General features: G+C 42.6%; 2 protein-coding genes across 2 annotated transcripts; one reads left to right on the top strand and one right to left on the bottom strand.

Annotated features, from left to right (window-relative positions):
• The first annotated feature begins 108 nt into the window (after nt 1-108).
• On the top strand, nt 109-2,351 carry xpa (xeroderma pigmentosum, complementation group A). Its single transcript, XM_040187202.2, has 5 exons — nt 109-539; nt 620-725; nt 893-1,058; nt 1,624-1,741; nt 1,873-2,351. Exons 1-5 carry the CDS (start codon nt 260-262, stop codon nt 2,025-2,027), a joined length of 825 nt encoding a protein of 274 aa, XP_040043136.1. The 5' UTR covers nt 109-259; the 3' UTR covers nt 2,028-2,351.
• A 1,117-nt stretch (nt 2,352-3,468) lies between these two features.
• kpna7 (karyopherin alpha 7 (importin alpha 8)) lies at nt 3,469-6,898 on the bottom strand. Its single transcript, XM_040187201.2, has 12 exons — nt 6,730-6,898; nt 6,510-6,653; nt 6,345-6,430; nt 5,779-5,947; nt 5,586-5,685; nt 5,386-5,468; nt 5,035-5,121; nt 4,744-4,920; nt 4,378-4,611; nt 4,049-4,231; nt 3,797-3,943; nt 3,469-3,613 (listed from the first exon to the last, which is right to left on the bottom strand). The coding sequence occupies exons 1-12, from the start codon at nt 6,793-6,795 to the stop codon at nt 3,527-3,529; spliced, it is 1,563 nt and encodes a 520-aa protein (XP_040043135.2). The 5' UTR covers nt 6,796-6,898; the 3' UTR covers nt 3,469-3,526.
• Between the last annotated feature and the right edge of the window lie 6,226 nt (nt 6,899-13,124).

Here is a 13,124-nt window from a genome sequence, read left to right as displayed (position 1 = left end):
AGGAGACCATTTGTTGAATTGTCAGTCAGAGGGCAGATGCAACGCGCTGTGATTGTGTTGTTGTCGCATGTCGCACTGTAGACCTGCAGGCGGCGGCAACGCGCCGACAAACGTCAAACCCAAAGAAGAAGAATGAAGCGGAAGCTTCAGCTGCGTTTAGTTTTGTAACAACACATTTTATTGTTTGAATGTTGCGTGGATCCTGGACCGACTGTTCTCGCGTGCCCCTTCATCCTCGGCAGTGCGCGGGATCAGCAGCATGGACCCGTCCGAGCCACAAGGACCGGAAGCCGGTCTCGGGCCACAGCGGAGTCCCGAACCCGAACTTTCTGCAGCGATGCGGGCCAAAATCGAGCGGAACAGGCAGCAGGCGGTGATGCTCCGGCAGGCGCGACTAGCGAGCCGCTCGCTGGCCGCAGTGGAGGGGGCCACCTCGGCCAAAATCTCCAGGACCATCGACTCTGGCGCAGGCTTCTTCATCGAGGAGGAGGAGTGCGGGGAGGAGGAGCAGAGGACCAGGAAGGTGGTGCATCAGCCAGGTGCGTGTTTGCGTGTTTGTGCGTCTGCGAGCGGGGGGCGCGCCGGGCTTGTTTAAGTGTTGCGTGTGTTTTGTTTGCAGCCCCAGTCATCGAGCCGGACTACCTGCTTTGCGATGATTGTCAAAAACCCTTCATGGACTCGTACCTCAGCAACAGCTTTGACCTGTCCGTCTGTGATAAGTGCAGGTACGCACGCACGCACACGCACACCCGTATGGGCACGAACACGCAGACGCTGAGTGGCTAAAACATTTAATGTGGTGTTTTCGTGCTGCTTTGGAAAAAAAGCATAACATGTCTAAAATGTCAATGAATTGAAAAGTGTGAAAAGTGTACGCCTCTTTGTCCCTCAGAGACAACGAGGAGAAGCATAAACTAATCTCCAGAACTGAGGCCAAGCAGCACTACTTGCTGAAGGACTGTGACCTGGACCAGAGAGAGCCTCCACTCAGGTTCACGCTGAAGAAAAACCCTCACAACCCCACCTGGGGGGACATGAAGCTTTACCTCAAGCTGCAGGTACCGGCTGGATGAAAGGAACCATGTGTCAGTACGTTGTTCCGTGTCATCTAACGTCTATGTTCAGCAGGAACTATGATTTGCTAATGTTACTGTAGTTTTCAACAAAATGACCTGAGGCCTGAATAAGTCATCGGAATCTTAAATGTAATTAAACTCCATTTATTTGAGAGCACAAAATAACAAATTAAAAATCTGCCTCAAAGGGCTTTTCTGCTGGTCAATTATCATCATCTGTTTATGTCATTATTAAATAAAAGTACCTTTTGGATTTTTAACTGTTGCTCTGAAAACAACGACATCTGTTCAGTTCAGAGGCCGTGGGCTCTTGAGTACTTCACAATTTCATCAACTCCAGCAGTGAACCAGAAAAACTGTTGATCCATGGAATAATCATATCGAATAGAAAACAGTAACATCTCCATGATTGACAAACAATATTCCTTTTCTTTTCCTTGATTTAGTTCAATCAAATCTATCCTAATGGATTGGAGTGGATACGCCCTCAGTGTTTTGCATGTGTTAATGGGTCCATGTGAATCGTGTATTTGTACGTGTTACCCAGGTGGAGAAGAGGTGTATGGAGGTCTGGGGTTCAGAGGAGGCACTGGAGGAGGCCAAAGAGACGAGGGAAGAGAACCGAGAGACACAGAAACAAAAACGCTTCAACAAGAAGGTCAAAGGTCGGCCACCTGTCTTAGCGCAAATACCAAGGCATTTACATAACGAATTGTCGCCACATCAACATTTGTATTTGGGTGAGCGTCGGCTCCATGCGCTCGGGACGTGACGATCTTTCATGTTTGTGTGTCAGAGCTGCGCAGGGCGGTGAGGAGCAGCATGTGGACCAAAGACACCAGCGTCCACAAACATCAGTACGGACCAGAAGAGGTGGTGGATCCGGAGGAGGACCTCTACAAGAAAAGCTGCACCACCTGCGGACATGAACTCACCTACGAGAAGATGTAGATACTCGCGCTCGTACACACCAACACGTATTGCTTTGATGGGAAACGAAGCCTCTCAGACGGTTAATGCCTACAGCTGTGTTCTATTTCATGGATTTCTACTGGTATTTATTAATAAAACAAATTCCGATTAATTACAAGGGGCCAAAATCTCCTGTGTGGCACTTGAAAATACCATATTGCGTTAATGACCAGTATAACTACAACTTTTCTACCTTTTTTTAGGAAAACATTTTGAGGAGGATTCCATTTTTAGGATTTTGTTTTTTTATCTCTGCCACATGATTCTGTGATGTTTTCATCATGTAAAGTGTGTTAAGCTTGACTTCACCCTTTGTGGTATTTGACTCAACAGCATGAGAGCACAAGTCCTATTTCATTTCTCCATTTTCTTTCATCATTCACTATGTAACTTAAATTTCCAAATTAGAAATAAGACCTTTATCATTCACCTACTCTTGGCGAAGACAAAACGATCCGTAGACCTGTCTGGACTGTAGTGGCTCGGCCTATGAACTCATACAGCTATGAAGAGACAAGCTGCCATTGTACACATTGATATTCATACTACTGCAATACTCAAACTAAAGATGTCAAATTCAACAAAACTGATGCTTCAATTTTACAAGTATATTCCATCATTTTTCTCACTGTTGAAACCCCAAATAAGTTAGTTTCTGAAATGTAAAACTTTTCTCTGCCTTGTTTAGTTTGACGCTGAGAAAATCATAATATATATAATGCAGCTATTTGATGGGCAAGTCATTTGAAATACCTTTAAGGAAAATGCGGAAGGATTAAAGCTCCTACCTAGTTACTGAAAGACTAACCAAAAAATGACGATCTAAAATTGAAAAACTTAATTTTTTCCAGACCAACCTACTTGCCTTTTAACCATTTAAAAAAAATCCTCAGATGCAAGAGTGATTCGTTTGACAAATTATTCACTTATGGTATGAAGTGTTAAGTTTTCAAATAACCAATTCATATGTAGACAGAATGTAAACTTGTGCAAGTATGAGTGCTCCTAATTCCAAATGTTTAGGGGTTTTGCATAAGGAAATGGATTGTAATTCAAATACTTTCATTTTAAGCATACAATAAGCTGCGTAGGGCTAATAAATTAAATGGGTCCTTCAAATATCCTAATGAATCTACAAGATTACATTTGAACATATTGAAATCAGTTCCCTTTAACATTAGCTTGGTTATTCGACACAGGACTGCTAATTATTTCATCATTTGGCTCAAGAGTGGCGCCATATTCCAGTTCTAAAATCTCTGAAGCAAAGCCATATCACTGTCCTGACAGTTCTCTTTAATCAAGACAATACACATTTACTGTTCACGACTCAGGCTTTCACCGGTTGTCCTGTGTTTAATGTCACATCTTTATCTTCACTAGTCATGGGTCAGGAGTTAATATAACAGCAAGAGACAAGTGTCAATGTACAATCTTTATTTATTCACTTAAACACGCAAGACAAACAACCACCTGGTTTAAAATTCAAAGGTTCCCTGAGGTTCAGATGTCATAAACACAAATGAGTCATCCGTACTGTCGACCTTGACACCCACAACTTCTCCCTATAGTGCAGGAAGAGAAACAGAAAATGTTTTCAAACCTGAAGTTCATGGAGTCATTTTATGAGAGCGCCCTTTTCCTCAGATGTGGCAGAAGCGCTATGCAAAGTCGTTAAATTTGGTGAGAATCGATATACAGTAATGAAGTTTGCACTCCTAAACCATTTGTTAGACGTTGCTACTTACATCTCCAAAGTACTTCTCTATGAGGGCATGAGCAGCCTGGTAGACCAGATCATTGTCGTGGTTCTGCAGCATCTCAATGCGGTCCAGGCCTCCCAGCTCTTCCACCAAAAGGGTAAGTTTCTCCGTCTCGCCAAGCTTCTCTGCTGCCTGTCGTCATGTACAACTACTGAAACCGATCTGCACGTTCCAAGTCACACTACTGCAAGCTTTACAATATAGTGCAAGAATTTGATTTTTTTTTCATCCCCTCACCAGGAAAATGTTGTTTATTGCTTCCAGTATGACCAGAATGACTTTTGCATCTTTGACCTGCAACAGGTCAATGATTGCCTCCAGGGCTCCGCTCTGCACCAGATTGACCACCTGCTCCACAGCGCCACCACTGGTGAAATTTGTTACTGCCCACACTGCCTCCCTTTGAGTTTTAAAGTCTCCCTTAAAAAAAAAATAAAGATTGTTGAGCTACTTTCATAACATTTGTTGTCCATCAACATCCATGAAAACAGTCCTTTTTTTAAGTACCACTACAGTATGTTCAACATGCCTAAGAGGGGAAAAGAATCTAGATTGTGACGGCTTACATTTCTGAGCTGTTCCACAAGAGCAGGGAGCAGACCGCAAGTGATGAGCTGTTGGATTTGTCTACTTGGCCCAGCAGCGATGTTGGACAATGCCCACGCTGCCTCCTTTTGCGTACTGGGCTTCGGGTGCCTCATCAGTTGAGGTAGGACTTTTAAAACGCCAGCATCAATGGCCGTCTGGGTCTGCAGGTCGGACCCACTTACGATGTTGCCAATCGATCGGAGAGCTGGGGTCTGGAGGTAAAAAAAAAAAAAAAAAAAAAATTAATGACTTGTGAAGGTGCAGACCTGACATCTCGTGCAGTGTTCAAACCCTGAGTTGTAGAGCACGTTGAAGAAATTGAAGGGTTGAACGACCCACAGTACCATGACACTGAGCTCCTCGTGGCTCATCAGCTCCACCAGCCGGGGAACGATGCCAGTTTTCACCACAACATCAATACGTTCATTGTCACCCTCAGACAGGTAGGAGATTGCCCAGCATGCATCAGATAAGATGTCTTTATCGTTGAGATGGAGCAACTGGATCAGAGACGGTAGCAGCTGAAGGAACAGTTACAGCACATGAGTCATCCTCCTGGAAAGGATTGAATCTTCTGTGGCTCTGAGAGCAAAGCTCAGTCACTTGCGCTCTGGGGCCGCTGGAATTTCACTTACCTGCTGGACAGCAGACAATGGTGGAAACGGGTTCTTATTACGGCACAAGTTGGACAATGTCCATGTCAGGTTTCGCAGGTAGCCAACCTGTGATGAAAGCATTAAGACTAGAGACGCACTATTCAGACTTTCACTTGATGTTTCAAATTAAACTCAATAGCCAGTCGTCAAAGCTCCTTGAGGCTAGCAGCGCAACGCTAACTTCTCAGCAAACATACACCCACAACTCCAAATAAACGGTTTGTAATTTAGTTGATTGTGGAGAATTTTCTTCAGACGTTAAATGCTGTCAATGAACCTAAAGTATAATAGAAAAAGTGAAGTGACTAGTTTTAGCTACTTTTGACTTACGGGTGTGTCTGGGGAGATGCAGGCAAGCAAGGCTGGGACAACATTGCACTCGATCAGGATGTCCCGATAAGCTGCACCATCACCTGTTTTTTAATGTTAGTACAGCAAGGAACAAGGATATTATGTGTACTAGATTTATTTTTGCATTAGCGTCAATTATATAGTCGGACATGATTTTTGAAATATATTTTGCACGTCACCCGCAATGTTTCCAAGAGCCCAGACAGCCTGTTCACTGATGTGCAGCATTGGTGAAGCAAGCAAGGCGATGAAAGCTGGTACAGCCCCATGTTCCACCACCTGACGAACAAATGCATGCAGAGGAATTTTAAGCCACTGAGCACTCGGGTAGCCATGCTGGTGATTCCCCATGGTTTAATACGGGGTTCACACCTGTTGAGTGTGCCAAGATGTTCCAGAAGCAATGTTTGTAAGGGCCCAAGCGGCTTCAAACTGCAGAGTGGCCTCATCGTCCATACTCAAGAAGGATACAAAGCGGGACAGCAGGCCTGCATCGATGATCTCCTTCAGAGGGAGATTGCGCTCTTGAGACAGCAACTTCCTGGAGGAGGGGGGAAATGGAGGACAATATATATCAGGTTAGGTTCACCTACTTCCATGTGTTTTAATGTGCAACAGGAAACACTAGACATTTAAAGTAGCCCAATAAGGTGTTTGGTAAGACTGCAATTACGAATACCCTGGATCTCAATTTGGTGCTCCAGCCCCCAACTAGCAAAATAGTTCATTAGGGTTATCAAATTGGCATTTTTTGTGTGACACAGGTTACACTAGTCCATCACTACCAGTGATCAGTCGCGATACCAATCACTATTGTGATCAGCATCACCACAATTATGATGATCAACTTTATTTTATTTTAAAGCAGCACACAGGTGCATCATGTGCCGCACTTTTCGGTTTACAGACATTTAAAAAAGGCTCCCCGATGTTCTCACCTGGCTGCCTGACATCCCCGAGTTTGTGACTCCCTGGAGTCGGAGTTCACGTCTCTAACGATGTCCTCGATGGAGAGTAACGCCACCTAAATGAGAGGCAGACGCAGCGTTGGAGGCTCCGCTGGCTGCAGCGACATTGTAAAAAAAGGTTTCCGGAATACCGACCATCTCGTTGGAGATGTAACTGGGAGAGTGGGCCTCCTCGTCCTGGAGAGACGACAGCGAGATGTTTCTCCTCTTCAGGAAACTCTCATTCTTGTGCGCTTTGCGGAGCTCCACGCACACGGAGATGCGTTTCTCTCGCAGTTTCTGCAAGAGGTCGAGATGCGTTGTCGGTCACAAAAAGAGTATTAACACGTACGACAGTGGAAATTCAACCGCTTACTGTTGGATCTTTCCCTTTGTTTTTGAATTTGGAGATCCGCTCGTCAACAACGTTTTTGGTCGGCATGGCGGCTGTTGACGGAGAGTGGACGCGCTCTCGGCTTGACGCAAACCGTCAGCACGGCGGTTATAAGGAGGAGAACCAGCTCAGGTGGACCTGATTAGCTGTGATGATTGACACGCGCAGCTGCTTGCGTGTCAATCAATAAGCAAACCGCTTTCCCTTCAGCTCCGAATAGGTCTGGCAAAGGTCTGTAAGCTTTTTTTGTAGAACTACATATTTTAGAATAATTGGTATTTTTTTTATTACTTTGTCTTTAGTGGCCATTATAACATTTAGTCCAAGGCTTTTGTTCTGACGTAAATTGATGTTCCTTGTGTGTCTTAGATGAACTTGTACCTTGATGTACGAATTGCTTGAAGTTGTTTATTGAAGTCTTTTGGAAAAAAAATATACAGAATTACTGGAAATAGTCAAACAAGTAACTCGGAATCATGTGTTCTGAGACAGTAGGTGGCAGCATAGCACTAATTTTCTCTTATTTAACGTTTGAGTGCGTACATATGATTTAATTGTTAGTATGTATTGTTAATTCCTTATGCATCAATTATATTTTAACTTCATCACTCCAGGAATAAAACTTAAATATATTAGAAAAAAATGGATAAAATATCTGAAAGAGGAGAAAGTGACGCAGAGAAATAGCGTGACAATGACGGAGTCTCATCTTCCTCTTTAACAACCTGGAAGTGCTGAACAATTGCAGCTAAAGTGGAGGTTTCCCCCTCACCAAGTTGTGATGACTTCCTCTTGATAACACATGTACACAAAGACATGCGCACAAGGGTCTTGTAGCTGTGAGCGCTTAGACTTTTAGCGACCTCAGAGTGTAGGTCACGACCTTCGTCATGGTTGTTTCATTTAACGCAGCACCTTAAACCCTATTTCTGACACTGAGCGTTCTCAATCAAGCGCACGTCCACATTAGTGGCGAGATGCGCCGTTCTCGGCCTACAAAAGTTCCCTTTTCTCTTGTAATATACATCTGTTGACCCGACCTTGGCCTTGTAAGTTAGTATAATTAAACAAAATGTATAATATAATGTGACAGAGCCACATTTAATTAATTATTCAAGTGTGCAGCTCTGCTTGTTTGCCTCTTTAAGTTAATTATTGCAGCACAAAGCCCTAATAAAAACAGTTTATTAAGAATAGTCAAACAAACTAAAAAGCCAAATGACCAAAACCGAGCAAGATGAATGTTTTACTTTGAAAGATCGGAGGCCACAGGCATAGACAGATACATGTTAATTTTGTTGACATATCTGCATAACAACCATATCAAATCGTGAAGTCTGTTAGCTTGAAACACATTTTTGTTTGAGACTTACCAACACGTGGGATCGGTTAAAGCTATTAAAGCGGACATCGATTTATCCGCTGAAGTTTGTTGCTGAATGTGACCCTTTGCAGTTTAGTGTCCAGTACGGATTGAACATGTGTCTGATTTTTTTCTACCACTCCAGGATAATTTAAAAGCAATGAATTCCTTTACAGGGTGACACTTAAATATTTCAGTTCTCTGTTAGTGTTTTCCCTCTGTCAGGTGTGGGAACACAAAGAGAATGAATTGACGATTGAATTTGTTTTCTTGCTCTCTTGCTACGTTCATATTTTGATTAGCGTAAAAGTCAGAATGTCCTTCAGGGGACGAGCGTGAACTTTTTCCTGAGGTATTAACACTTTACAAACAAACATCGGAGAATTCAGCTTTCCCCACAGCCCCACTGTCTAGTCTCTAAAAAGAGTCACTCGTTTAGCAAAATGCTAAACCCGTGGACATCATTTGTGGCATAACGACCTGTTGATGTGGAGCTTTCTGCGGTGTGTGTGCGTGAGACAGACCTGCTCTGGTTGCCCGTGAGATCATCCTGCTGGCCTCTTGACCTGGAAGTGCTTATGATTCGTCAGAGGCACCCTGAAGGGTGTGGACTGTTCGTGCCCTGTTGTCTTTGACTCCTCAGTTAGTCCGAACAATGTGAGGTGAGTGGAGGAAATTCCACTGCGGTTCAGGGCCTCTCAAACTCTCTCTCTCACACACACACACACACACACACACACACACACACACACACACACACATACAAATCAGCAAATCAGCAAATACAAATCAGTGTACACAGACACATTCGCTTTCACATTTGCTCTCATGCTATTCCTTTATTGAAAGACATGCATGCCGAGACTCCTTCTCAGTTATATTGGATAATAATGATCAAAAGTTAATAAAAGCTACAGCTTCAAGTTAATCTGGCTAACGGCTATAATAACCAATAATACATTTGAGTTGCAACTCAAGCATCAATGTCTCATTCAAATCATCACTAATTATTTATTTTATATATATATATATATATATCACAGATTCATGATTTCTTATCATTAACAATAGCAGTTTAATTACTAACGTGTTGGTTAAGTGAGAAATTCTGTAGCATTTTATGATTAATTTGATTTTGAATGACGTTTAGCAACCTGGCAGCCCAAAGGTTGCTCACCAAGGATGACTTATACCTGCATCAAGTGGTCAACAGTGAGCACATCATTTAGTTGACACCTTTGTGGCAGGGTTTCATTTCACAAATCAGGACCACATCACTGGTATTTATCCTTCCATCCTCTGACTCTTATACTTCCATCCCGATTCTGCCTTTATCCTTTGTTCTTTTTTTTTCCATTTAATCTCTTAATTTGTCCCTTGACTTTTCTCCATCTCCTTCTCTCTGGTTCCCAGATCAACTTGAGGTGTCTATGGAAAATCGTTAGTATAGATTGTTCTGCAGTGCTGCGTCAATACGCACACACACACACACACACACGCACACACACGCACACACACACACACACACACACACACACACACACACACACACACACACACACACACACACACCCACACACACACTTGCATAATGTCTCCCTGCATTCAATACCGGAGGGATGCCTCAAGCTTCTTTGGTATGGACTGTAAAGTGTAATACTGAGGACAAACACAACACATGAGATTGCAAATATAATGACAAACATTCACGCTGTGTTGTGAGGACAAAGGTGTACTTTGTCCGTCCACGTAAGTCAGCGGTTCTTATATATCAAAGCAGAGGAGAGAAAAATAACCACAAATGTGAATTGTGATGAAAAGAGAAGTTTGAGTGTATGTTTGTGCACATGAAATTAAAGACGGAGGGAATTTCCATGGAGAGCAGAAAGAATTTCACACTGATATAATTTTGAATTCTCAGACACGTGTGCGGTATGTGGGCGCTTTCTTTTCCAATGCTATCCGTCAGTCTTCATGCTGTCAGGCCTCAGGTATGACACCTGTCATTGTAGTATTTCAAGCATCCCTCTCACTCTTCCTCTCTGCCCTTGGTCTGTATCCTTCACATTCTTACACCCACTCAGCTCCATTAATATTTCATGCTGCCACTCCAATACCTGCCTATCAATAACAGGGAAAAGACACACCTCAGGTCCAATCCATCATACCACCGTGCTGCAGGAGCGTGTGTGTGTGTGTGTGAGAGCGTGTGCTGATCGATCATTTGTTTTTTGCTGACAAAGCCCTAGTCGGTGGTGTGTATAAACAGGCTGAGGGCTCATCGGCTGAGGGATCGAAATAAGCCATTTATCATTTACAACAGACACAAGCATTCACACACTCACATGTGCACATACACACAATCACACCCACACACGGATACAAACAGATGTTTATTGGCAGACAGGGTTTAAAGATCAATACAAATTTTCTCTAATGATCGGTCAAAAATGATGTTTCTGAAGTTTCAGGAGATAGACGGAGGAAACAAAGTTGAATAAAATTAAGTTCACAAAATGTTTCATTAGTAAAAAATACAAAGTGATTTAAAAGCTTTTTATGTGAAATGTTTTGTCATGTAAAATGTTAAAACGTTCCTTCATATTAAACCTTTAAAGTGATGCCATCTCAGTTCCTCCCGTCCAGGTTCTAGTGTAGCGTGCATCCTGATACCAGGTTCATTTCACGTGTTTCTTATTTTCTGTTAACATTCAATTACTTACAAGTAGGATGTTTGCATTTGTGCGCCTGCATTCTAATGAATAAAACACAATACTAGATAAAAATGTTACTACTGAGAGCATTGCATTTTGGGGTGTTTTATATGAAATACGTCTCTAAGGACTTTTATTTTCACATTTCATATGTGTTAGACGTCTTTAATATGAATAGAGATGGAAATCAAAACTACAGCCGTGGTGCTTTTTAGTTTCTACATCTCTAGTTAAAGAATTATATGGTTATACGGTCCAGTATATTACAATTGCAATGCTATTTTAAAATGTTGTTCAATTTCAAATGCTTTTTGAATTCCCACCAGATAACTTCTGAACTGCACAGTGTTAAGGCAACACAACAAGAATGCCCTATAAGACGTAGACAGGATGGAGACGCAATGCAAGACCGATGCATTGTGGGTAACCCCTTTAATCATTAGGACTGTTTGTGAATGCAGTGAAAAGCCATGAAAAGGTTTCACTTTATTGCCCTTAAGCAAGCCCAGTCAAACAGTCATCAGCACGTAAATGTGAGGCTCCCTTTAATCCACCTGCATGCCTTGCAAGTAGCTGTGCTATTTCAGCAGATTGGTGACATGCTGTAAAAAGTGAGAGCACTAAAACAGTTTACAGTGTAGAAAGCACACCAATGAACCAGTGCAAACAAAGATACTGGGACAGTCTACCAACTGTCCATGCATTGTGTTTCCCAACTATCTTTTGCAAGAGTTTTTAAACACTCATCCCAAATGTTTGCCTGCAATCATTACTTACATATGTAAATGCAAAAATAAACAAAAAAACTGATTACAAAAGGTAACTTCTCCGTTTGCGCTCCATGTGTATGCTGATTTCCTCGGGGACAGGTAGCCTGGAAGAGACTGAGGGGCATTATCTGTGGATCGGCCCACTCCCCGAAACAAGAAAGGGAATCAAAGCAGTGGAGGAGAGACAGGGAGGGGCAGAAGGTGCTAGGAGATGCCCGCTAGAGAACTTCAAAGGTGAGCTCAGAGTTCATATAGATATGAGGCTCAGACAACCGGGCAGAGCCCTCACACACACAATAAAAAAAGACCTGAGCACGTACACACAACATACTCTCGGTGGGGGGGCAGCTGCCAATACTTTCCACAATAACATCCTTCATTCTTGCTGTGTGTCAGTGAGTGAAGAAGCCAGCTGGCAGGCAGACACAAGGAGGAGGAGTTTTGGGGCTTTAGGGGTCTTGTGGGTGGGTGTTGTTGTGGGGGCGGACCCAGGTATCGGGTGTATCTGGGCTGAGAGGCCCCTTGCATTGGCATCCTATTCACCTGCTGCCCGGGCCTGGACAAAGGCTTGGGCTCTGGGGCTTCGCTGGGCCCGAGACAGGCCAGGTAACACTAGAGGGTCTTAATGGCTCCAAGGTGAAGGGAAGATGGTTAAAAGAAGATTACATGGGAAAATGTTGGGTTAAAAACTGAGCTTTTTGATGATCTGAAGCTCCACCATCAACACAGTTACCTTTTTCCCATGTAGCCGGGGTTTAAACACAATGCTTCACGGAAACTACTTAGTATTGTTGATCTAGAACTTTCTGTATTCATTCATTTAACAAGCAACGAGGTGGAAAGCCGAGTGAAGGAATAAATCAGCAATGCGAAACACAATACCAGTATTGTGCTAAAATGTACAACAAAGTCCTTATTGAAAGAGTGAACATGAAAGTGCACGTATAACGTCCGCGTGTGACCATAATGTTTCATGAGTGACTGTGCAACTGATCCCTCTTTTAGCGCCTGTGTGTTCCTGTGAAACAACGTAGTGACGTTTATGGAAGAAAAGACGTAATTAATTTCTGGAATCTACTACACACAGCTACTACAGATGGCTGAATCTAAACAGTAATTACCATACCTAAATATATATAAATAATTATAACTTCTGATCAAGACCTTTTTTGAATTGTAAAACGATACTGAGACAAAAGTGATACACCAAAGTACAGTGATTGTAGTGTGACATTTTTAGATTTCCTACTTTTGTATTGTATATATTCTGTTGTGAGTGGGTTTTTTTTACCAGCCATGCTTTCCTAAAAAAGTGGTTCAGGGTAGAACCTCCGCCCTTAGAAAATACGGTTTGGAGCCTATATTATATTGGAACCTTATTTCAAAAAATTATGCTTCCAATATTTTAAAATGTTCGTCATGTTGTAGCACAATTCAACCAGATAGTCAGAATGCAGATTTAAATTCATGGCCATGTATTTTATTTACTTGTTGAGTAGGATGCTGTAAAGTTGTCCATGTGCCCATGTG

Source organism: Gasterosteus aculeatus, chromosome 9 (assembly GCF_964276395.1).
Source record: "Gasterosteus aculeatus chromosome 9, fGasAcu3.hap1.1, whole genome shotgun sequence".
In the NCBI taxonomy this organism is placed as follows: domain Eukaryota; kingdom Metazoa; phylum Chordata; class Actinopteri; order Perciformes; family Gasterosteidae; genus Gasterosteus; species Gasterosteus aculeatus.
The sequence above is the reverse complement of the archived record's forward strand: the minus strand, read 5'-3'. Positions and strand labels throughout refer to the sequence as shown.

Excerpts from the sequence above, each read along its gene's own strand:
- xpa (XM_040187202.2), top strand. The coding sequence starts at position 260 with ATGGACCCGTCCGAGCCACAAGGACCGGAAGCCGGTCTCGGGCCACAG. Across the intron at positions 540-619 it reads GAAGGTGGTGCATCAGCCAG|CCCCAGTCATCGAGCCGGAC; the intron begins GTGCGTGTTTGC and ends TTTTGTTTGCAG. Across the intron at positions 726-892 it reads TCCGTCTGTGATAAGTGCAG|AGACAACGAGGAGAAGCATA; the intron begins GTACGCACGCAC and ends TTTGTCCCTCAG.
- kpna7 (XM_040187201.2), bottom strand. The coding sequence starts at position 6,795 with ATGCCGACCAAAAACGTTGTTGACGAGCGGATCTCCAAATTCAAAAAC. Across the intron at positions 6,654-6,729 it reads ACAAAGGGAAAGATCCAACA|AAACTGCGAGAGAAACGCAT; the intron begins GTAAGCGGTTGA and ends GACCTCTTGCAG. Across the intron at positions 4,232-4,377 it reads TTGTGGAACAGCTCAGAAAT|GGAGACTTTAAAACTCAAAG; the intron begins GTAAGCCGTCAC and ends TTTTTTTTTAAG.